Raw genomic sequence first — 23,367 nt, forward strand, 5'->3', positions numbered from 1 at the left:
TTCACAAACTGCAGGGTCTCTCGACACGGCAGGTTTTCCCTGTCCAGCAGCCGCTTTCACCAGGCGGGAGTTGCCCGCACCGGCGCCCACCCACCAGGCCCACAGCTGACAGGGCTGCAGCAGCTCAAGCGCAAGCAGCCGTTTTGGCATTCTTGGCGCACCCTTTTTCCAGGATTTCCCCGCAAACAGCATTACCTTTCCATGATAGGAGCGTTGCTTTTCAAGAAACAGCGTAGCACAAGTCCAGTTCTGTCAACGTGATAGCACGAGGTTCTGATAATGATGATGATGGCGATATCCTCAAGTTCAGATGTCGTGATGTTCGGCGGTAGCGAGTCAGTCACTCTCTTTGGTCTTTCCCCCCGAGCGACCCAATCATTCCGTTATACACCTCTCAAATATAGATACTGCCTTCTCCCCCTCCCCTCCATCCCCTCACACATCCTTGGGACCCATCTTCAAAGCACTTGCAAATCCATTGTACACAAATAACCTAGGTTTGCTCTTTCAGCATTGGCGGCAACTCATGGTCCGTCGCCCAGTCGATTCTCCTCTATCTGGCAAGTATTGTACAATAATTGATGCAAAATGGCGGTTCTGGCACGCGTATATGTCCGCAAAAAGGATTGTGCTAAATATGTGTAGTGAATTGAACCTGGGTATCCTTCTTTCCCAACCCTCCTCCCTCCTCTTTAGTTTTTGAGTATTAAGTAAGGTCAAGAATATATTTTATGATTGATTTTTTTTTGGCGTTGCGTTCGTCATCATCTTCATAACCTGTTCATGCCCAGTGGGTTGACATAGTTGTTTGGGTTGCCGTCTTGGGAATAGACCCCTGGTGATTGTCCCCGAGCATATGTCTCTGTGGGATCCCAAGTCACCGTCGCTTGTTGCGGTTGTTGTGGTGGGCGTGGCGAGGAGAATGATCTCGCTGGCGTGTGATATCTCTGCGTTTGACCGAAAAAGTCGGGCGTGCGACGGCCGCTCTCGGGGTCTTGGTTATGGCTGTGCATGGTAGGGCTTCCCATTCCTGATCTGGCCAGCGCGGGGGAGATCGGAGTCACTACGGAGGGTGTTACTGATTGTTCCATGACCTTCCCGGAATCGTCCCGGGATAGCATCTCGTACGAACGTGTATCTTTCTTCAGGTCGTCGAGCCGCGCATCGACTGAAACAAACTCTCTCTTGCTCCGGCTAGGGGAAGAGATCAACAAATCACGCCAGCCCGTAATCATGGACCAGCGGCCGAGGAGGAGACAAAGCCAAATGCCGTTCATCTAAAGAACAAACCCGTGTTAGTAAAAGTGTGACCCTCGTGTGACAAACGGGGTGGTTAGGAAATTTACCCCGAGAAGGAAAAGAACAGCGCCAACAGTTGGCATATTGACCACCAGGGCACTTGCAAGCTCCAGGCAGGGCTCCTTATCCCCACCGTTCGCGAGCAAGCAGAGAGCCCAAGGACGAGCAATGCTGCTGTCATTCTTGACAGCCTCGACAGTGTTGTCTTGGAAAACGAAAACGACGGAAAAGAAAATAACATCGGCGATGATGATCAAGACGATAGCGATACCTCTCCACTGCAGCGCAATCACGCGGCGTACGCGACGATAGGCCTGCTTGGGAGTCATGGTCCGGATGCTGTTGGTGTAGGATGGCATGTTGGAGCCCTCGGTTGAAGCGCTGTTATCGGCCAACGATGCGAGGTAAACCTTGATGCAGTAGCCGAATGTCGCGAACTGAATGATAATTGTCAGGCCGGAGAAGACCAGAAGCGGGATCCAGAGATCGGCAAGACTGTTCTTGTGGTTGATATGGCAGGTCTGTCCGAATCGGAACGACACACCGCTCAAGAGGAAGGCGAGAACAACGCCCACACCAGGGAGGCCCCAGCCGACAACCTGAGCAAACCACATAAAGTTGCGTCCCACAACAAGCTGCCAGCAAATCTGAAGGTGCAGGGAGAGCGCGCGCAAGAAGACCCAAAGTACACCTGCCCATCCTCCCAGGATAATAAACATGCCGGATGCCGCGCAGACTGAGCTCGTCTTCATCGAGTTGGGTGTAATTGCGTCGAAACATTGTTCGGGCTGGGCTGCCAGAGGGATAACGAACCCAAGCTATCAAGGTCATCAGCATGTTGACCCAAAATCAGCTTGCAACAGCGGCCGACCTACATTCATAAACACCACTGCCGTGGTCAAGGAGATACTGAGATAATGCCGGAAAGTCTTTTCAACCGGCAGCACAGCCCAAGAGAGTAGGAGGAAGACGCAGCCAACTGTGCTCACGACCGACACCCAGTTGGCCGCTTCACTCATCGTCTCGAAGGTGTCTGGGTAGGCCCACTGTGTCATGGGGCACGGTAAGCAGCACGTTGCGTCAAAGTATGGTTGGCACACTCTGCCCTCAATAACTGCACAGGCACAAGATTAGCAACGTCAGCAAGTCCACCGAGGACAAAGCCGTGACTTACAGCCGCCATTATCAAAATCCGCGACGTTCAAGAATGGCTTTGGACATTCAACCTCTGTTCCGTTCGACATCTTGGTGTCTCTCTGAATGACCGACGTTGTCGGTACTCCACGTGTATTCCACAATCCAATCCACCCACTTTCAGTCAATATCCCCCGATCCAGATGGCCGGGATGATATGAGGTGTCGATCGTTCAACCTCCAGACTGGGATTCCTAGTTTCGATTCCAGCACAAGTCGAATCCTCCAGTCGATTATTCGGCCACGTGAGTCGGTGGAAGCTATGGTGATATGGGCGCGCGGATGCAGATCTAAGAATCCATTCGAGCTCGGAATCCAGTCCTAAATGTTTCGGTTCGGTTGCTATATGGCGGTACGAGGACGTCGGTCTCGGTAAAACAGATCAAGGTGGAACGTGGCGCAAGGAAGTACCACGGCAAGATTGTAAGGGCCCAACGTGGTCTGAACTGAGGAAAAAGGATTGTTCGTTGGGATGGGCAAAGGAAGGGGAAAAGAGAAGAGAAAGTCACCAGAGAGCAAGGTGACTGGCCGGTCGCGTCGGGGTGTGGGACATATGTACATTGGGGGACGAGCGGTTCTCCTGGTCTCCCGGTGTCGAGATGTGCGCCTGGGTCTTGGGTAGCATCGAGACGCAGCAAGAGTCTGGAAGTCCACACGAGAGGGTGACCTCGGCCAGGTTGGCCGCTGTGGACTAGCGGGGCGTTGTTCCATGAAGCTGATCGAGGGTCATCGCCCTGCCGCTCCGTCCAAAAGGTGCATCTGCCCCGAGTGGCATCCGAAAGCACGGCCTCTCATTGGGGGAGGACGAGGGTTTTCTCGTGGATGACCGGGGGAGGAGGGTCCAGTTGCGATGGAGGGGCCGAGAGGGGGAGGGTGTGGATTAGTGTATTAGCCAGGGGGGCAAAAGCCTGGGCGTATGGGCGTGCAGAAAGGACCGGCTGCTTCGAAGTCAAGCCACAGCCATGTCCCTGGCTGCCTGGATATCCAGCCGACCCGCATTCTGGACAGGGGCTGATGGCAGGGGTCCATCTCCACTCCCTCTTCCATTCCGCTTCCCACAGTTGCCCGATTAAGCAAGTGGGAAGAGCTCTCCATGAATAGAGACGGGACAACGGAATACGTGTTGTGGTAAAAGAGGCCAGAGAAAAGAACTAATTGAGAGACGAGTGTAGTATGAGCCGAAGACGGACATATACTACATGATAATCATGACACCTAGCTGTACGATCGCTGCCTCAGTGGCTGATGACCTCAGATTCGGCCGAGGAGGCCGTTGACTGCCAGCGCCGATGACTGAAGCCCACGACCGTTGCGGGGGCTGAAAGTCAGGTTGAACAAACTCGAGATGTCTCAATCATCTCCCAGCCAAGTCTCGCACTTCAACGCTTGGCTTTCTCTGTCAAAACTGCCAACTGCATATCTTGAGATCAGGGTGTGGAGCGAAATATATTGCGGATTGAGCGTGTGAAGAGCAGCTCCATCCTCGCCGTTTTACTGTCGGTGGCCGGGTGGAGTGAATCGATCCTTCCCCGCGGTGAGCAACGTATCGGACCTCTCCGATCCACCCAAGGTCCAAAAAGTCCCTTCATTGTGCCACTGACGCGCTCAGGAAGCCAGAGGCTGCGCATTCTGTGTACCCAATCCGCATCAGTCGTGATGGCCTCAGGAACTGGGCAGTCGCAGACGCCCCATTCCGTACCGACAGCCGGCATATAAAGAGTTCGGTGCTTACAGTCAGTCTTTGTAAGGACGGGAGTGGGTTTCTACAAATCTACCAACCACATTTACGCCACGATCCCGTCTCATGTTGTACATACGGGGACTGCGCCGCATCTTTTTATTCTCGCGGGAGGCGGAAACATCCTCACTTCTGCAAAAGGTCTTCACCGTGACAGCCGTCGGTGAAGCCCTAGCGGACCTCGTGTTGGCTTGTTCTGCACGAAATCGTCGTTCATGCAGGTGCCATGGGCGGCTGGAAGCGACACGCACCACCGTTCGACAGCCAAGAATGCTCAAGACCTTCGCTTCCATTGTTCCAAACCCTCCCAATACTGCATTTTTTGAGAATAGCTTCAGTGTAATTTCATTATGCGGCTTTTGATTAACAACAGATTGAAATTCAGGCACCGTCAGCATCAGTTATACAACCAAACCCAGACGTGCCAGACTGTTGCAATTCTGACATCGGGACAGAAGTAACTTGGTTGGTGATCCGTTAGCCGGGAGAGTTGCTTTTTTCATCGTGAACCCTCCCCAGCGGAGAGAAAGTCGCCGCTGAACCTGGACTGCCACGAGACGTCCATAACCATCGCGTCTTGGCTGAGAAAGTGTTGTAGGGCATTGGAAGAACAGGGTGCGTCTGGATTCATGCACACTGTGAAATTTCAAAAAAGATCACTCTTGACCAATCCGGGCAGTCGCTGTTGCGCTCAGACAGTTCGGCTATGCCTGCCGGGCAGGAACCTACAGTATTCAACTTCTTGACTGGCCTGAAGAACTTGGCGATTGCACCATTCAGGAGCTCTTCTTGTTTTATCCTCAAGATGATGACCCAGTTTTCTGTCCCCAGGACCCCAATAACGACGAAGCTGGTAAACGGCTGACAAGACGGCAGAAAACGCATTTCATAGGCCACATTATGTCCAGAAATCCCACCGACTGGTTTCCGTCTCAGCATTTCGCAGATCTTACTTGCATTTTTCGTTGGGTTGGAATCGCATCATGTCCGCACGAGAGGGTGTGGTCCGTTGCGGGTAGTCCACACCACCATTTCCTAACTTGTACACAAATGGGATTGGCTGATTTACTCGCTTCCCCAGGTGTGTCCTGAAGTCCCGTCTTCACACAGCCCTCAACCCCAGCATTGCATTCTCCCGAAATTATGTCTGTTCCTTCGAGGCGAAAAAAGGGCACTCGATAGTGCTTAGGAAGTCTAGACTCGAGGATAGATCAGGGCAATTCCAACATTTGTGCAGGGCATGGCCAACCCTCAATCGCAGGCGACCGTTGACGCCAACAACCCAGCCAAGCCTTCTGAAAACATTATCATCGTGTGTTCGTCAGGTTCAACGGCCAACAAGCACCAAACTTAAAAATGACGTTGTCGGCTATTCAGACAGATCATGGACCACATACACGGAGGGCAACACCCTCCCATAGGCCGATTCTGCCCGCCTCTGTCACAAAGACCACCCGGCAGAACTGTCCCAATCATCACAGGATAGGATTTGCCGTCCCGCCAGCATGGCCCTTCCCCGGTTTCCCACAGGTCGCCCTGAAAGCTCAGAAGTCATGGGACTTGAGCCACGGCGCGTACAATACCAGCCGAACGAAACCACGTTTTCATTTTTTGAGACTACCTACCTTACCACGACGCCGATTATCACTCTCGTCATCAGTTTCACAACAACTTCTGTTCGTTTCATCTCAAAGCTGATGTCACACTATGAAAAGGTTACCGTGGGAGCGTGGCCATCGGCCCGGCAAAGGCTGCTGGATGTTACAAGACGGCATATCTCCAAGACCTTTCTGACATCCAACATACGTAGTGCAGTCAGGTCCCAACCACTCGGTACCTAATTTGTGGGCTTCGTGAGGCCAAAAATGCCTTGTCCAAATGAAGCAAGCACCGTTGTTGGGCGATACAAATCGGCATGAAAGTCAAAAATGCACTTCATACTTTCGCTAGCAGACCTGGCCGTTTAGGTTGACGGCGAGGACCAACTACCGAGCAGTGAAGACAAGGCGGTGCCTGCATATTATGGTACGAACCACTTGTGATTCTCAGCACCAGAACCACAAGTCTGTGGCGATTGGAAAACGGCAGTTGCGCACCCAACCAAACCCCAAAAAACCAGTCACCTTCAACATACGAGGCCATTCCGAACGGGCCAGGGCGGGCCGGACTCATCGACGGCGGTTTTTAGCCCGCCTCCTGAGTTTGACTCCCTCATGCTCTCACGCCCTCCCCGAGCCTCCTTGACCGAGCAATAATTCCCTCTTATTCATACAGCCACCACCAAAGCAGCTGCCTGCATATTGTTGATTCTTGATCCCCGAGGCCAAACTCTGGGCAATCTTCACATTCACCGTCCACAATCTTCTCATCACAACATGTGCTCCCCCAAACCTCGGTCTAAATGTCAAAATATTGTTTTCCTCCTCGCAAGCCCTCACAGCTAGCCACACCACGCCTGCGCCCCTGATGTATGGCGATGCACCTTGACGAATCTGGGTGTGGATAAGTGCCATCATTTTCTAGGTGAGGGTGTAGAATTCAACTTGTTCAACGACCAAGAGCCAGGGCTGGACGGCAGCTAACTTGTTCAGAGCAAACCCCGCTGTACTCCCCGACCCCAAGAATTTCGACGCGCCTTTGGTGGGTCGCTGACAATGATTGTGGCTCGGTCAACTTTTTTGAGGGGAAGAATGCGATTCTTGTTGGTGGTGACAGGTGGAGGGGAGGGGCTGGGCCGAGGAGAGTCCGACTCATTGGTTCACCTACCTGATTAGGAAGGTCAGCTAACAGCAGCAGCAAGTCACTCGCGACATTCTCTTTTTTAATTATTTTTCACCGGTTCCAAAAAAACGCCACTATCATCGGCCCAAGCCATATCTTATCCCACTGTTGCATTTTGCTCAACGGTGGTGAGGTGATGATAGTCCTCCGCGGTGAATGAAGGTGGTGTAATTCCGATCGTCCGGTTTATGTCTTGGGGACAATAAACGTCAAACAGACCGTTGGTGCGCTTGTCATCATGAACCATATGATGGCACAGAAGTCTTTTTTTTTTTTTTTGTTTTGCATGGTTCATACGACACAGTGTTTGGTTACAGTGCGTGGGAGCTTGGGTTGCGTTGAGACCCCTGAAAACAAAAACACCAACGACAGTGACGGTTACAACGGCATGGGTGATGCATGGCACTTCAACTCAGCACTACATACGGTGAGACGATGGGACGGTGGTGGTGGGTTTGTTTTTCTATTGAAAACTTGCAGTTGGAGCTGATGCAGGAACCGACAGGAACACTCGCATTGCAGGTTTGGTAGTTGCATTTGGTAGTGTCTTGTCAGTGGAGGCGATTATAGTAAGGGAAAAGAGAGAAAGTTTGGTTGGGTTAATATAAATCAGACGCTTGAGATGGAACTATAGAAATCCTGGTGGGTTTCCCCAAGCGAACTGCTGGCATGTATGGTGTTTAAGTTTGGCTATGGGATGATGGGGACTTGTTGACCATGAGGTAAGGTTGATCAATCTCAAGTCATCCTACGACCTCTTCGATCAGTCAACTTAAACAGCGTTAAATCATAATAAACCTCAATACGTCACAGTTAAATTCCCCTATTTTATTTCAGACTCCTCACACCATCTCATCTATACGACATAAACGCTCCCGAAATTCATCATTAACGAGACAACCGCAACTCATTCGCCGCCAAAGATAAGTATCAACGACAGAAAACTCTCGGAGATATTCTAACTCACCCATGCAAGTGACAACCCCATTCATGACAGTCATATTCCCAGATGAATATAGCCTGAAGAAGAACAATCTTTTGCGCACAGACCGGAACAAACTCCGACACACATACTGGAAGGGACAGCAGAACAAACACACAGACATCATCATGCCAGGAGACTCTTCAAAAGATCTTGGTAATGTATCGCTTCCCGGAATGCCGCGCCTGTTTCCTCCTTCTTGTCCCCGGAGGGTAAGTCTGCAGTTTGATGTTGATCATGATACTTAGACGGGTAGGGTTCTCAAGCTTCACTTTTGTTTCGTGTAGCTTTTTGCGTCTTCTCCCGGGCTCGTTTTTGCTGCAGTTACGATGCATGTCTCCGTCACCGTTGCATCTACTGTATGTATGCTGATGCCCTTCGCTCCCCAGTTTCGGCAGAGACATTCGCTCGGTATGCATCTACTGCCGGGTAGGTTTCCACCGTGTTTCGAACCTTTGCTCGAGATAAACACCATCGTCGTCACTTTGCTACAACGTGATGTTCGGTGGCTCGTGGCGGGTGGCTTGGTGTAGTGTTGCACACCCTCCATCGGTTATGTTTCGCCCTCTGTAGCAAGTCTGCCCAGGAAGTCTCACCTTCATCCCAACTCTCAAGATGTGTCGTTGCAACCGACAACAACATCATCACCACAACCCTCCATTACACAGCCCAGCAGTGATCAACAACCCAACCCCCTTCCTCCCCATCCCCCCGAAAAGAAGAGCCGATGAGCCGACCGTGTATGATATACCTCGCGGTGTTATCGCATATGTATTCTGCAAGGGGTACATCAAACTCCCTCTTCAGTTTAGCAAGTTCAACATGCAATACAACATTGGCATTCTTCAGCAACACACTCAACTCCCAACAAAAAAAAAAGCCAAAAAAAAAAAAGAAAAACCGGATAAAAAGCAACAACCGTTCCAAAAAGGCAACTGCTCTCTCAAAACAGACCCCCTGTGATGAATATGACCAAAATGAAAAAAGTCTGAGCGCTGCTGCTCCCAACGATGAGGCTAAAAAAGTGACAGATATCAAAGGGGAAAGAAGCAAAACCGAGCGCGACGACACTACGGACGCAAAAAAAAAACACGTGTGGCCCCTGTACCGTCGTCGCGATAATCCAGCGAAACCTTGACCCCGAGATTCGTCGGTTGGTGAGTCCTGAAGCCGGGAAGGTGAAGCCAGTGAAGTGTGTTCTCGGCGCCTAGATGTCCCATCGGTGGAGTCGCTCGCTGGTGGGCGGACACACGCTACCGGTAGCAGATTCCGTGCCTCTTTTCGATTGATTTATTACGTACTTCGTGTTTGATGAAAACCACCAGAATGTGTGTGCTGCTTCTTGATAACATTTACTCCGCAGACTTGGCGAGTTTGTTATCGCGCTGTATCATTATCGTCAACTTCGTCTTCTCTAGCATTTTGTCCTGTTAATGCCCTGCCTCCCAGGCCCGACTTCACCTGCCCCATCAGCAGAAAGCTTGTTCCCTCGAGCGCGAAAAAAAAAGCAAAAAGAAAACCCTCTTCTAGCGCCCCGTCGCGATGAAGCACGCCGTCCAACGCTCTTCGCCCCACAATCTTTCCGGATCCGAGAACGGGCACTGCTGCTGCTCGCTAGCTTAGGGTCAACGGCCGATATTGCAGCATGGGGTAGGTAAGCTACCCTAACGATGTTCGGCTCATGGTCCGACGACACTGGCCTTGTGGACGCCGAGAAAACCCCAAAGCAGGGGGCAGGCACTCCTGTTGAGAAGAGGGGTTCATCATCTGAGATCGACGAAAAGGGCTCCATGTGAAAAGCATGTGAGCCAGGATATATCTCGCCAGTTCGTAGATTGATCAACGATAAAATTGCGCAAGGCAAGTTCAAAAACCCACCCGGCGAATGTTTCGAATGATCAGCAAGAGACTCCAGTTCTCACGATCCTGTCCGTGAACATGGAGCCCATATGGCGTGGTGTTGTATTACAAAGGGGTGCGCCCGCGCTTTGACAGGTGGGGAGGGAGGCAAACGTGTGGAGGGTTGGGCCGAGAACACTACTCGTCGCGGACATTTGTTGCTGCTGCCTCGTGAGGCTACCTGTCGCCATCTAGGACTGGAAAGACTGTCCGGTTCGCGTGGTATCCTGGGGCTTATTATTGCAGGACAAACTGGGTGTGTCGTGTATTACTTTCGGTCCGGTTCCGCAGCCCCGGGAAAGAGATGAGCCAGCCGGCTTCTGTCCGTCAGTGACAAGAGAACCAACCTGTCTCCGAACATGGCTGCGGTAGCATTATAGGTGACCACCGTATTCTGCGAGTCTGTGGTGAAGAGCAGTCCTTTCGTGCGAGAATGGCCCGCAGTGATCCAAGGCATTGCGACGTTGAAGAATTGCGGATGCCACATCCGAACAATGGGAAAATCTCTCCCCAAATGAGACCACTTACCTGGCAAGGGCCTCCTGATTCGATCTCGCGATGGACCAAAACAGATGGTGAACGGTCGATCATGGGCGGCTCCAGATCCGGTTTGGTACCTATCTTGTTAGTGAACGGCATGATAACGACATGCCGCCTTGTGCCTCAAATCAACCGGTATCAGGGCTGAACGAAGCCGCAGTAAGGGATGACAAGCAGGACAACGGGTCTTGAATACTCCTGAGTGGTACCGTGGTTCTCACTTTTCGGGTTCCTGCCTCCCCTGGCTCCGCCAAGGGGCTCTCAATCCGAACGGTTGGGTCCCCGGCAGCGGATGTCTTTCCATGTTGATGCTGTCCCGACGGTCAGCAAATCCTCTCCCCAGTACGGGTTCGTAGAAAAGCGGGGTGAAGCCGACTGGCAAGAAAACTCTGAGGCGCGAAGGATTCAGATTGGACGGCTTCTTTAATGACAGGATGGCTGGTCTGTCCTTGATGGCAGCGAGGGTGAGAAGAAGATTGGAATCAAGGTTGCCAAGGGCGCTGGAGAATTAAAAGCAAAATCAAGGAAAGTACGGTAGGTATCTAAGCGTGTTACTAATGGTGGCTTTCTTGAGTTGAGGGAAGGAATGACTTGACCAAGGACACCATGGACGACTAATACACATCAAGGTAAACTTCCTAACCCTTAGCTACGTTATAGACTATGTTCCTCATGAAGTGTGAAATAAACTGAGCCACCAGCAGGAAGGAAAAGGCTGACGCAGTGACCCAGAGGCGGCTCAGGGGCAACCACACATCACACAAGGCACACGAGTTCTGAATGTTCATGATTTGCATTTCCCAGGAGTTGATCCCAAACCAGAAATAACAAAACAAAAATGTCCCCCACACTGAATGAATGGCCGGGGTAGAGCCCATGTGCCAGAATCAAAATGCCAAAAGCGCCTCCCTCCTTTCCTTCCTTTGTTTCCACCAGGTATCATTGTCTACTGTTGATCGACCAAGGAAAAATGATTAGAGCCTACACTCACCAATCTCCACTTTGACATTGACCTGGTAGAACCATTTCCAATCCTCCTTTTGTTATGATGTATGCTTATGCCCACCAGACCATGATGCTATAGACTTGAAAGAAAAAAACTACAGTTTAAAAACGCCATGATGATGCCGAGTGTTTTACCCCTGGGCGTCAACAAAGACGTCATCTTGTGAGTCTTCTGTGTCGGCTCGCTTGGGATTCGCAGGCAAGGCCTTCTTCATGTCGTCGTGGAAGTCAATTAGCGGCCCGGCCTTAGCCTTGTCGCCTGTTGCAGCCAACATTGTCTGAATCTCTGCTGTACTGCGATGGTTGGGGTCCAAGGGAGGCTTTTCCCCTTGAGTTTGTTTCAATGAAACACTGCTTGCTTTCGTGGACATAGAATCTTCCGAAACCTTGGTCGGTAGGGTCGGGGTCAGGACTGGTGCTCTGCTGTCATCGGCTGATGGTCCGTCATTGTTGAGATTGATGAGATTGCTGTCATTGTTGTGGGCTGTCTGAGGGCGTGACTCAGAAAATGATGCTCTTGGTGGTATCACGATCCTTTTCTCACATTTTTGGCCTGGGATGATTGGATAGATCGCCATGATCTGGGCCGCCTGCTTCTCTGGTGTCTTTCCGTCTCTGTACACAGTTGTTAGCTTGTGCCCTCAAATTGACCGACGATGGCGTCAAACATTTGAGCATTGATAATCCACTCGAGATCTTCCTCGCCTTCCTCGGATCCGCCAGGACCGCCTCTAACTCTCCTAAACAGTCTGGGGTGCCATTCGACACCCTCATTTGCTCTTAAAGCAGCCTCTTCGCGCTGGGTCTCCTCGATTTTCGTCTTTTCGTCGGTTGCCAGCTCATGGTTACGTTCTTTGACTGCTTGGGCAGTCTTAGCCCACAGCCTTTGAGATTCTCGTTCTTCTTGTTCCTCAAGCGGTCGGCTCAGAGGGGGACTATGCTTTGACTTCGTGGCGTTGAAGAACATCTCCTTGTGGCCAGTCTGTAGGGTTTTAGCATTGTGCATCATAGCGGCGCTCAAAACCTCGTACCTTGACGTTTCTGAGAAACATCTCTTCACTCCACAGTCCTGAAAGCTCATAGAGCACCTCGCCCGTTTCTTCATTTTTCACCGTTCCACCAATGGCATTATACGTGCCGCTGACCCAGCCCTTGGTCTTGAACTCAATGTCGGCAACAAGGCCGGTCTCTGGGCATCTCACATAACTGTGATCTCCCAGCTCATATTTCATTTTACCAAAGAGAATACCTCTTGCGTACATGTTCGGCTGGGTGAGGATGCTAAATAGTCGATTTGTGTTAGTGCATTGTGCGAAGCTGCAGCAGTGCCGGAACATAGGGTGCATATGCTTACTATCTTTCTCCCTTGGTAGGATCCTTGCCGCGATTTTGGAGGGTCAAGATGGCAATGCCTTCCATCATGCTAGCGGCGGAGTTACCCAGGAATTTGCTCCTGGGTTTTAGCGTCCCATCCACCCGAATGTGGTGACCAGGTACCATATAAAAGTAGCTCGACTTTGGAGGATGGTGAGAGGTTTGCTCGGAAATGTAGTACGCTCTGGTGTTGTCGGGGAAGTCCCAGTAGCACGAGAAAATCTCGCCCAGAATGGGATTCAAAGGCTTCTTGACACCACTAAACAGGTGGGTTAGTAAACAGGCATGACTGGTTAGATATCAGAAGGGACTCACGGAGGGCGAATGTGCCAGCCGCTCAGGTAGAATTTGACAACGCCTAAAAATCTTTCGACCGGATCGTCAATCTGAGGAATCGGCAGCAGCATTTCGGGATGGCACATAAAGCTATAGCGGTTGTCAGCTTCAGTCCTCCTCTCTGTTCCTTTGAGTAGCGGAGGCAAGCGTACTTTGTGATCCTTTCCAGCATGGAACGGGGCTCCAAGATGAAGGTAGGCAGAACGACTCTACTCAGATCGGCACCAGGTCTCAACTGGGATATGATGTGGGAAAGGACTGAATACCGGTGTCAGTAGGCGTATATGACCAGATAGCCCTGGAATGGGTGACAGACCGTTGCCCTGATCGGGCTCGACTACGAGGGTATCATCTTCGATAGGGTCTGATCCGTCGACAGAGGATCCTCGGCTGCCTACGAAGAAGCGGCATGTTAGCAACAAATATGGTCATATATGATCCCGGATGTCCAGTCTCTTGCCTCCCTTGGTGATGCTGTCGGTGCGCCGGTGATGAACTTCAACTGGCTCGCCGTCTACATGATGCATCTGCTCAAAATAGGCTCTTGACAAAGTGGAATCGCATGCGACTCACTAGCATTAGAGGTTGCCCTTCGGCGCCCGGAGACGAGTCCCATGACCATAGTTTCAGACTTCTGTTTCCTTTCGACTTCACCACTACTCGCGGCCTTTTCGGCAGAAAAATGTTGAGGAAAATAAAGAAAAGTGGAGATTTGGAGGGTAGGGTGCACGATGGAGGCTCGGAAGACCTGTCAGTATCTTGTGCTCGGCACGGTATTGCTGCGCTATGGTGTTGCGAAGCCAGGAGAAGGTCGAATTCTGGTGCCTAGAGGCTTCGCAAGAGGAAACAGAAAAAATTACGTCGTTGATCTCTTTACAGGCAACACCAGGCTCCGGATGACGAGCGGGATTCGCAGCTGCCAGAACGGCCGGGGCGGGGCAGGGAGCTGGGTGGAGGGTCTGGACCAGGGGAGCAATGACGTGGGGTCCTTGTCAACAGGCGCCTTTTACATCATTTGTTGGGCAACAGATTTGATGGACATCAAAGACACTCAGTACATCAAGCGCGGTGAGAGGCCGGCAACGCCTAGACGACACCTCATGCGCCCCAAGACCACGAGGCCTTTCTAAAGAGGGCAGCTGGAAAGATGATTCCGAATACGTGCCCTCTTTTACACCATAAAGCATGTGCAGGTGCTTTTCTAAATGTCTTGGATCGAAGACTTTGGAAGAGATTATTCTTCCATGCCATGCCTACCCACGTGGTGGGGGTGAGGGACGGAAGAGGGGTTCAGTCCGACCCCGCAGGAAGTCGCTGTTCTTTGTGCCGCCACCGTCATGACAGCTGTAGCGGCGGCATTCGAACACATGCGCCGGCGCACCCGTCAACGGAAACGATCAAGATCGGTGATGGCGGAGTTGAAGTGGATTCTTATAAGTCTACGGAGCACCCAGGATCCGGCAAGGTCGTCCCGGAGACTACAACTAGTTACCGCAGCTCATGGTATCGTGCAACCCTAACCCTCACGAGACTGGCCCAGGCTTGAATTCAAGTTCTCGTGCATGTCTCATCGAAAGACGAAGATGCATATATATACTGTAACCAGGGTATCTATTCGTGTAGCGCCAGCATTTACATATATAGCAGGCCTAACATCTGAGGGTACGTGTCTTTAGATCATTCTTCCTGCCCTGGTCGTCAACTATCTCGATTCCTCGCTCAATCTCACCAGTCACAACAGATTTGTAGGGCTCAGTCTGGAAACCGATGTCACTGAGGTTATAGATGGAAGCATCGACTGACATGAATCACAGCACTGGTTGAGGTTGCACAACACATAGGAATTCCAGATACCTCCTTGGTGCAGACTCGCCCAACTGCCTAGGCGGCCGAATGGTGGTCTGGGGACCTGAAGCCTATGTCTGTGGGCTAGTGCAAAATTTCAGATGGTTCCTCACCATGTTGAAAATGAAGGGATCATTGATAATTACTGCATCAGCCGAGCAGGTCGAGACATGATTTTCAAGCAGGAGATAAACCAGTTCTTTCTAGACATCAATATCATCACAGGTTAGGTAGTACAGGTACGCCTTGCCCCTTCCTTACCTTGATCACGGATGATGAACCTTTCTTTTGACATTGAATTCCTGGAGCCGCAGATCGACATGGATAGACGGCCCCCAGTGCCGTTTCAGGCGTGGGCACGCTAAAAGCCATTGATACCGCTGCTTGGCCGTCTTGCAGCATGCCCGGTCCAGATTCCGGGCAGGGCAGGGCAGTACGACACCAGCACACAAAACCCCCAAAATATCATCTCGTGAAGATCAAGTTCAGCTGCACGCTTAATGCACCGTTACATCAGGGCCTTAGTATACGATTCCACGCTGCCTTCGTATTGATGAAGTTTTTTATCAAGGGAAGCCAGCCAACCAGTTGCTTGCTTGGCCGACGAAACAGCCGATGGATGCCCAAGTCACGAACGTGGAGACTGGAGGGGACTACTGCAGCGGGAAGATGGGCCCGTTCTCGACCCTGAAACATTGAGCCATCTCCAGCCAGCTTCACCTCGAGATCTTCAGCAGACAGAAATGGGGGTGGACCGGCCAGGACATAACAAGACAAAGACATGGAAAAAAGAGTGTGACGAGAGAGTAAGCTTCCCTCCCTTCTGCAATTGCTTGCCTGCTTCGTTGGCCAGCTCGCAAAGGAGTAGTAACACACGAGTCCGGACTTTTGAGGCGCGGGCATTGGATTTCCATTCTCTCAAGACGCAGTTCAGGTGCATCCACTGCTGAGCGGCTGTCTCCCAGTTTAGGAAGTAATTCCCTTGCATCACTGGCGGTATGGTACCTCGCTGGACAGCCCTGGTGCCCCGCATTACCCGCTAACATCAACCCTCGCAGCAGCAAGGTTTCCCGCACATCCAGTTCATCCCAGGCCTGCACCACACACCACGGGTCCACGAACCACCACAACTTTGTCTCATTTTTCCCATTGAACATAAAACTTGTCCTCTCTCACACCACTCTCCCCGAACCCGGCTGCCCGATCCGTCACCTCTGGGCTCGATCGAGCCACATGCCCACTCACGAAGCCCATACGAAAGGGTCCAGTCGGCAGCTCCACAATACATTGTTGGGCTGCCAGAGCATCGACGACGAGCACATGCCCGCCTTCCGTTCCGGTCGTGGAAGCCAGCTTGCCAGTACGACCGGTAATTTCCTGCCCACACGCAGCAGCAACAACGACTGGACAACGTGAACGAGTGCAAGCTCAATGATGGAGAACGAACCCCCCGCCATTTCTGTGCAGGATGATGGCAAGGGATCAAAAAGGGGTCGAATCATGGGGAAGCTCTTTGGACGCGACCGAGATCGAGACCGAAAGGGGTCACAGGGTGCCGCTGATTCTCGTGACCTAAACGACTTCTTCCATGGTCCTGGCGACACATTACAGGTCACCCATGCGGCACCTCCCATGCTCGCGAAACTCGACACCAAGAGCATTTCGCGATACCCCAATGCGCTTCAGGTTCAGGGGACCGGAAGCAACAACTCGCAACAATCCCTTTCCATACGATCCCAAAATGGTAGTCCCAAGAAAAGCAAACCTAACAGAAGGGGAATGGTTCTTAGATTTGCAGAAACACCCCCTGAGGTTATGGGCGAGGGTGGTGACATCTGCGAAGTACCAACCATCGAGATCTCGAAACGTCGCAGAGCAAGGCCGCCACCTTCTCCGATTCCTCCTCGTCATACCGATCTTGGTAACAGTCCAAGATTGCCGATCCGAGAAGCTCAACCAAGCCCGGTGACGTTTGACCCAGCACCTCTCCGACGCACCCAGACAGGTTTCTCTACGACCTCGGATTCCCCCGACTCAGATATGTCTGCTTCGAGAAACCCATCCGCTCGGCTCCTGGCAAATCCCACGGCGGATCATGACGAGAGGCGGAGGTCATTCATAGAAATCCAGCAGGCTGAAATGCGGGAAGCCGAAGGACAGGCGTTTGTCAAGGCGGTTAGAGCTGCTTCTGGTGACAAGTCCAAGTGGGACGAAGCAGAGGCTGCACCACCTACACCACCAGAGCCAGAGCCTGGATCGGCCATGACTGCGTCACCAGAGCCCATTCAAACACCCCGATTCCCACCACAGCCGTCGCCAAACACTCCAACCTCAGCACCACCGCCAATTCCAGCCAAAAGACAACGACCTCATCCATCTCCTATTCCGCCACCACCGCCAGAGCATGCCCCACCGCCATACACACCGTCAATGCCACAAACAAACTCGCCAGAGAGACTAAAACATGCAGCAAGACAACATGGGCATAGTCCTGTGTCCGCAGTCTCGGCAATCTCAGTAGCCTCGAGCTTCCATCATCCATTTGCAGCGAGGCAAGGAAGCAAATTGGGTGATCACGCATTGCCAGTCACTCCTCTAATGGGGGGCTCCAGCTTCCAAGATGTTGTGTCAGCAGCAGCCGACGATGCCATGAACACGTTTGTGGAGCGCACTCGTCACCTCTTTGAACTGTTCCGGTTACACGCAGAAAGTGTACGGCCATTGCTCGCCTGTACGCCGAATGAACTCGCCAGGGCGTCTCTTTGGTGGTTTTTGACTGGTAGAATGGCCCTTGAGAATGCCATTCGAGACCGACCCTCGACCCCGGAATCTCAGATGAAGAATGAAATCTGTAAACAACAGGCATATACCGACTTGGCGAAGGGATACTGGCTGTTGGAGGAAATCATGCCTGAGATTGTCAACAGCGGGCGTAGTCCAGTTGACAGGGAAGCGGAGGACGTGCGTGCCACTCTTGCGTCGAGCCTTCGGAAGCTGTCGGTGTCAATGAAGCGAAATGGTTTCCTGCCGCCAGAAGAGCCCTTTCTACCACAAACCCTCGATCGAACCATTTGGTTGGAATATCCTCAGTTGCCAGGCGATCTCAAGTCCATGCTTTGGGGGTCATCTAGCTTGGCTCTCTCACAAAATCAGCTGGCCAGCTCTGGCATGAGCATCCTTGAAACGCTACCACTGGGCGACTCTCCCTCTGCATTCTGCTTTGGCCGGTTCCAAGTCAGTCTCTTCTTGATGGAGAAAGGACGAGAAGCGCAGCGCATTCATCTGCCATGTTTCATATCGATTGTCAGACCCCAATCGCAGCCTGATATTCTGTTTGTGGCCGCAAGCCAGAATGGAGCTGTTCAGCTACGGATCTCTGGCAACAAGAGCACCGGACCGGTATGGGAAGATGTTCGTTGGCGTTCAGACAGCTGCACTTTGGAAGTCGCCATGCCACGTGGCTTTATTGTTATGATACAGTGCTCTCAACCAGCCTTCCAGACCCTGCGAAGCATGTACGAGTTCAGTAACAAAGTACATTCCACCCTGTACCCGAAGCAAGACGAAGCTTGCGTCTTCAGATCAACCCTCCGGTCTTTTCAGTACTTCGATAACGACCCGCAGGCCAGACAGTTTCCGAAAGAGCCGGCTCCAAACTGCGAGATTGCCATGTTTGAGAGGTTGCATAAAGAAGGCGCGGCAACCGGTCCTCGCACATATCACAGAGGTTTCCGGATAGCAGTCATCACAGGTCCAAGGACGAAGACTCTCAGTGGCGTCAACCAGCTGTACAGCCCTGAGGCGCCTATTCGGTTTGGATTCTTACGCAGCGACAACAACGAGCCCTCGCTTTCCCTGCGTTTCGAGAATGGTCGTTTTAAAGGGAGCATGGTCATGTCTTTTGCTGACGAAAAGGAAAGAGTCCGGATGCACACCCTACTCATTGGGACTGCACTCCATCGGGAGGAGTCGATATTCTGCGAGTCTCCGCTGAAGGGAGCTTGGATCTCGGAGAGGTTTGGCGATTCTCAAGATGGAGGACTAACGGCACTTTCCAACCTCAACTGGAACAAAGTCAGGGTCATCAACCAGGACACAGACGGTGACCGGGCTGCGCACTGTGTGTTGTCTGATAAGCTGCGGGTCATCTTTGAGTTCAAGGACGGAACGATGACTGATCGGATTAACGTCGCGCCAGGAGAACTTAAGATGCGCCTTGACGTACAGAATCCGAGCTGTATGATGGTCTTCCGTCAACCGCAGGCGGACATTACGCTCGCCGTGACAGAGGCGAATGTCTCCTCTGAATCAGCCCAACGGCTGGCCAGGGCTCTGGATACCATCAAGCAAAGGCCAACCATCAGAACCATCATGTTTCCAAAGATGGAAGACCTGCACACCTTTGAGATGGCTATCACTGGGTTTAAGGTGCTTTTTGATGGGATTGCGGCAACATTTGCCATCTCGCGCAGACGAATGGTGGTGCCTATCCACAAGAAGTGGGAGGCCAGTGCTACTCGGATCCAGGTGGTGCAGCAAGAAGGAATCACGCAGATTCTTGCCTTCTTTTCGGATTTCTCTCATGGACAATGCATGGGCTTCAGCTTGAAGGGAACAGATGTGTTTGAATCTTTTGGAAAGCAGGGGAAGGCCGGGCTCAAGATTGTGGATGCCAAGTTCCCGCTGCCGAAGGTGCTGCAGGCTGGAATGGATGGAGCGCAGGATGCGGCGGATGCAGCGTTTTTGTGTTTGGACTTACCTGAGCTGCCTGGGGAGCATGATGATATTTCGATCGTGTTTGAGGATGAGGCTGGTAAGTTGATGCTGCCTGGGATTTGACGAACCTGTTCATCTGCTAACATTGTGGCTTTACAGAACGTGATAAACTTGCTGCATGCTTGCCTGCACCAGTCAAGGGTGGCTCTAGGCTGATCCCAAAGATGAAGGGGTCGAAGGAGTAAGTGGAATTCATGATGGTGGGGCGTTCAAAGATCAAAATAAGAAGGGGTTCAAGAGGTTGTTGATCAGGTCATACGAGATATATCCTCTAAATCTTATTAGTTAATGTTGCTAGCACGGATGGGACCGACAGGACAGGGCAAGATACAAGAGTCTCTTGGTTGGAATGAAAGCAGTATTTTTGGGTGCATTATGGGGGAAACAGAGCAAGACGGTCATCATCATACAGCGCGTTACAGTCATGTGTATAGTAGTATTAAAACATGCAATTCTTTTTGGAACCTTCTTCAGTCGCTCAGTTCCCTTCATCAGTTGCTCAGTTGCCTTTCGCAAGTAACCGCTGCTTGTATATTACATGAAGTGTATGTGTACGCAGGCTTTAACGAGGCCTGCTTGACAAAAAACGAGGGCCCAAGTCAAACACAGTCTAACGCCCCAACTCCGTGAAAAGTTTCATGACTGGTGAGAAAATTACTTCAACTCGTAGTCTCTCACAGCCTTCTGACATCGACCTCGCCCCCCCTCAGAGAGCCAGTCTAGTATCTCCTCCTCGTCGGCTCCGGGCTAGGCGATCTGGTCGGGCTCCTGCTTCTCGGCCTCGTCTTCAACCACTTCTTGGTGCTCAACTCCAGCTCCCTCTCCAGCTCCGGGCTGGGATTTTTACGATGAATAAAATTGCAAAACCCGCCCCTCACGCACCCCTCCCCCGAGTTCAACCTGCAGCACGCCTCCCTAAAGTCCGTCACAGGGCTCAGCTCGCAGTAGATGGGGCGGGCGGCGTACCACCGGCTGTTGAGGTCGTCGCAGGCTTTTTGGGCCGAGTCCTCGTACTTGAAGCGGGCGTAGACGTTGCCTATGAGGTGGTCGTTGTTGTTGTCGCAAACGACGAGCTCCTCGATCTCGCCGTACTTGCACATCTCGCACCAGATGTCCTCGTAGAAGGCGTCGAAGTGGTTCTGGAGCTGGGAAGGGTTCATCCTGTTCTTCGGGTCGAAGGCCGGGTTCTGGTAGAGGTTGGGCATGAGGATTGTCTGCGAGTAGGAGGGTTTGACGTGCTTGCGGGAGCAGCGGTCGCCGTGGCGGCAGGCGCCGATTTTGTAGTAGAAGGAGCAGTTGACTTTGTCTTGTTCGGTGCCGAAGATGGAGGCGAGGAAGTTGGCCATTTTGGCGGGTTGGTTATTTTTCTTGTCGTGATTGTGGTTTGGGGATGGTAGTGAGATCGTTCGAGTGTTTGGTTATAGATTCGCGGGGATGGATGGGCGAGGACCGAATGGGAGGCTGAACAGGTGTATTGCGATTCGCGACGACACGAAAGTTTGGTGTTTGGCGTTGCAGTCTGGCAGGAAACACAAGGCAGTGGAAAATATCCACTTATTCAGCCTGGCGTTGCCACATGTGGCGTTAGGTCTCTAATTGGTTTGACTAAAGATTTGGGGGGAACAAGGCTGAAAGTTGTGTGACACGTGTGTGGCTGAAGCTTCTGGAAGCTCTGGCCAAGCTTGGTCAACAGACAGGGTTCCACTCCGATCGATCCCAATCTCCAATCTAAAACTGATTTGGACCCTTGATCCAACCTCTGACAGAGCAATTGTTACAATTCTCTGGCAAGACCATGAGGCATCCGTTCAACCATTTGTTTGTCTGACGAAAAACCTCAGCTTTTGCGCGACAATTGACTCTCTTCCCGGGCTGCACAGGCTGTCCCATGTTCATCGGGCTTGGTCAGTTATGAATTATGGATTCCTCGGCATTCACCACACGCACAGCCACCGAGATCGTGCAGCCATCGTGGGGGGAGCTAGCGGTGGTTAGATATGAAAATTGCCTCGTTTTTAGCCAACCTCCTGTCACCAAACTTCCCCTCAGATGAATCGGCAGCCATGATCAGCAACAGCCAATGATGAGGGCCAATGGCTCCGCAGTCGAGGTAAGACATGCCGCCATCACCGACTATCTTCTGCGAGAGGCAGCACGCACACACAGCATGTTCGGCCTATGGCGACCACGAGTTACCCGAATGGCGGTGTCTGAGGGAGCTTCTTGGTACACAGCACACAGCACCCCAGACCTTTTTGAACAACTGTATTACCATTGACAACAACAAACCCCTTTTTGGAGTCTGTGCTGGCTTCCGAGATGCAGAAAGGGGCTTCGCTTGCGCAGTGTCGGTCCACATGTTTACCACCTGGCACGTGTGTCGGTTGATAAATTGCGATGGGGAGGCAGGGGAGCCGACATTGCGCTGCGACGGTCAAGTAATGACGAGTTATTTCACGGCGCACGAGCCAGCTGGAATCACAAGTGACAGCATCATCGTTGTGGCTGTTCGAGACATTCTCCAACCGCTTCGTCTGCCGACAGCTTCAACGGACTGGGTTCCGGGTATTCGGATCTTGATAGGGAAGAAAAAAAAAACATAAAGACGGGAACAGCGGAAGCACGGGCTCGCCGGTGGGATGGCGGCCGGTGTTCTTCCCGCCGGCTCCTGCGTGTGGGTTCGTAGTCGAGAGATTTTCGGCAGGGATCTATACTTTTAGCGCCTACCCGAAGTGACGGGGCGGCCTCAGGGCCATATGATGCAATGTGGTATCAAGTATCAAGCTGCAGATTCCAAGAAGACCTGTTGTCGTGCGACACAGCAGCTACGGCGACGTACACTGTAGCAGTCCAGAGCACACCGGAACAAGGCACAAGCAAGAAACATTGCCATGACTGTGCCAAGGTGACGCGAGCAGCTTCGCACTCTAGCGCAAGGGCCGACCGATGAACAAGCCACCTCTGCACCCCTCAGCTGGGCTGGGAATCTGGGAAAACCCTCTCGGTGCAGGATTCGTAATTCGGAATTGCGCCAGCCAATTCGCGCTCTCCAAAGCCCACGATAGCTTGCCTTTTGGGACCAGCCAAGTCCCAAATTGCACCACCAATCCCCGCCCGGCGTAAGGTCCCTACTGACGTAGCGACCCGATCTGTTGCTGATCTCCCCATCCCAGCTGGCCCATCCTTGCCAAGGCCCCACGCAGCTTTTGGACAGCTCCTCCACTTCCAGTTTGAGAGACCTCCACGCCAGGTTGTGGCTTCGCTGTGCTGCTGTTGCTCAATTTCATTTTCCCCTTCCTGTTTCCCCCCCGCCTCCTCTCCTTGAGCAACTCTCTAAAGCCTCTTATCCGGTGGTTCGTAGACCCAACTTCTGCGATTCCAGCCACATCTTTTTTCTTTTCTTCGAGTCTTGTTCTTGGATATCCATTACCTCAGTAGCCTTCTTCCACACACTAGCATTTGCGAGCTTCCAGGTCGCTTGTGCCGCAATCCGCCCGCCCACTGACGGAGCTCCCCCGGTTCTGTCTCTGGCAGCCAACCCGACAACAGACACTCGGAATATCGGCCTAGGCCAACCGACATTGCCTCTTCCCCGCCA

The 23,367-nt window shown here is 52.1% G+C and overlaps 7 protein-coding genes across 7 annotated transcripts; 4 read left to right on the forward strand and 3 right to left on the reverse strand.

Moving 5' to 3' along the window:
* Nucleotides 1–539: 539 nt before the first annotated feature.
* On the reverse strand, nucleotides 540–4,077 carry QC761_102860 (uncharacterized protein). Its single transcript, XM_062873530.1, has 5 exons — nucleotides 2,474–4,077; nucleotides 2,175–2,413; nucleotides 1,347–2,117; nucleotides 1,133–1,277; nucleotides 540–1,063 (listed from the first exon to the last, which is right to left on the reverse strand). The coding sequence occupies exons 1-5, from the start codon at nucleotides 2,541–2,543 to the stop codon at nucleotides 771–773; spliced, it is 1,518 nt and encodes a 505-aa protein (XP_062736573.1). The 5' UTR covers nucleotides 2,544–4,077; the 3' UTR covers nucleotides 540–770.
* A 424-nt stretch (nucleotides 4,078–4,501) lies between these two features.
* On the forward strand, nucleotides 4,502–8,076 carry QC761_0002600 (uncharacterized protein; the record flags this gene model as incomplete). Its single annotated transcript, XM_062871767.1, has 4 exons — nucleotides 4,502–4,570; nucleotides 4,931–5,084; nucleotides 5,313–6,754; nucleotides 6,823–8,076. 3 exons carry the CDS (start codon nucleotides 4,502–4,504, stop codon nucleotides 5,321–5,323), a joined length of 234 nt encoding a protein of 77 aa, XP_062736574.1. The 3' UTR covers nucleotides 5,324–6,754; nucleotides 6,823–8,076.
* A 1,252-nt stretch (nucleotides 8,077–9,328) lies between these two features.
* On the reverse strand, nucleotides 9,329–14,083 carry OSH6 (Oxysterol-binding protein OBPa). Its single transcript, XM_062873531.1, has 8 exons — nucleotides 13,722–14,083; nucleotides 13,465–13,542; nucleotides 13,301–13,406; nucleotides 13,128–13,238; nucleotides 12,793–13,071; nucleotides 12,470–12,719; nucleotides 12,107–12,420; nucleotides 9,329–12,053 (listed from the first exon to the last, which is right to left on the reverse strand). Exons 1-8 carry the CDS (start codon nucleotides 13,768–13,770, stop codon nucleotides 11,570–11,572), a joined length of 1,671 nt encoding a protein of 556 aa, XP_062736575.1. The 5' UTR covers nucleotides 13,771–14,083; the 3' UTR covers nucleotides 9,329–11,569.
* A 125-nt stretch (nucleotides 14,084–14,208) lies between these two features.
* QC761_0002620 (uncharacterized protein) lies at nucleotides 14,209–15,358 on the forward strand (the record flags this gene model as incomplete). Its single annotated transcript, XM_062871768.1, has 3 exons — nucleotides 14,209–14,810; nucleotides 15,016–15,068; nucleotides 15,308–15,358. Exons 1-3 carry the CDS (start codon nucleotides 14,711–14,713, stop codon nucleotides 15,356–15,358), a joined length of 204 nt encoding a protein of 67 aa, XP_062736576.1. The 5' UTR covers nucleotides 14,209–14,710.
* A 1,066-nt stretch (nucleotides 15,359–16,424) lies between these two features.
* QC761_102880 (uncharacterized protein) lies at nucleotides 16,425–20,236 on the forward strand (the record flags this gene model as incomplete). The annotated part of the gene is made up of 2 exons (XM_062873532.1): nucleotides 16,425–19,806; nucleotides 19,869–20,236. 2 exons carry the CDS (start codon nucleotides 16,425–16,427, stop codon nucleotides 19,952–19,954), a joined length of 3,468 nt encoding a protein of 1,155 aa, XP_062736577.1. The 3' UTR covers nucleotides 19,955–20,236.
* A 252-nt stretch (nucleotides 20,237–20,488) lies between these two features.
* Nucleotides 20,489–21,115, reverse strand: QC761_102890 (uncharacterized protein; the record flags this gene model as incomplete). Its single annotated transcript, XM_062873533.1, has 1 exon — nucleotides 20,489–21,115. The coding sequence occupies one exon, from the start codon at nucleotides 21,113–21,115 to the stop codon at nucleotides 20,489–20,491; it is 627 nt and encodes a 208-aa protein (XP_062736578.1).
* A 388-nt stretch (nucleotides 21,116–21,503) lies between these two features.
* On the forward strand, nucleotides 21,504–23,003 carry QC761_0002650 (uncharacterized protein; the record flags this gene model as incomplete). Its single annotated transcript, XM_062871769.1, has 2 exons — nucleotides 21,504–22,888; nucleotides 22,943–23,003. Exons 1-2 carry the CDS (start codon nucleotides 22,716–22,718, stop codon nucleotides 23,001–23,003), a joined length of 234 nt encoding a protein of 77 aa, XP_062736579.1. The 5' UTR covers nucleotides 21,504–22,715.
* Nucleotides 23,004–23,367: the final 364 nt, after the last annotated feature.

Source organism: Podospora bellae-mahoneyi (genome assembly GCF_035222275.1).
Source record: "Podospora bellae-mahoneyi strain CBS 112042 chromosome 1 map unlocalized CBS112042p_1, whole genome shotgun sequence".
NCBI classification, from domain to species: Eukaryota; Fungi; Ascomycota; class Sordariomycetes; order Sordariales; family Podosporaceae; genus Podospora; species Podospora bellae-mahoneyi.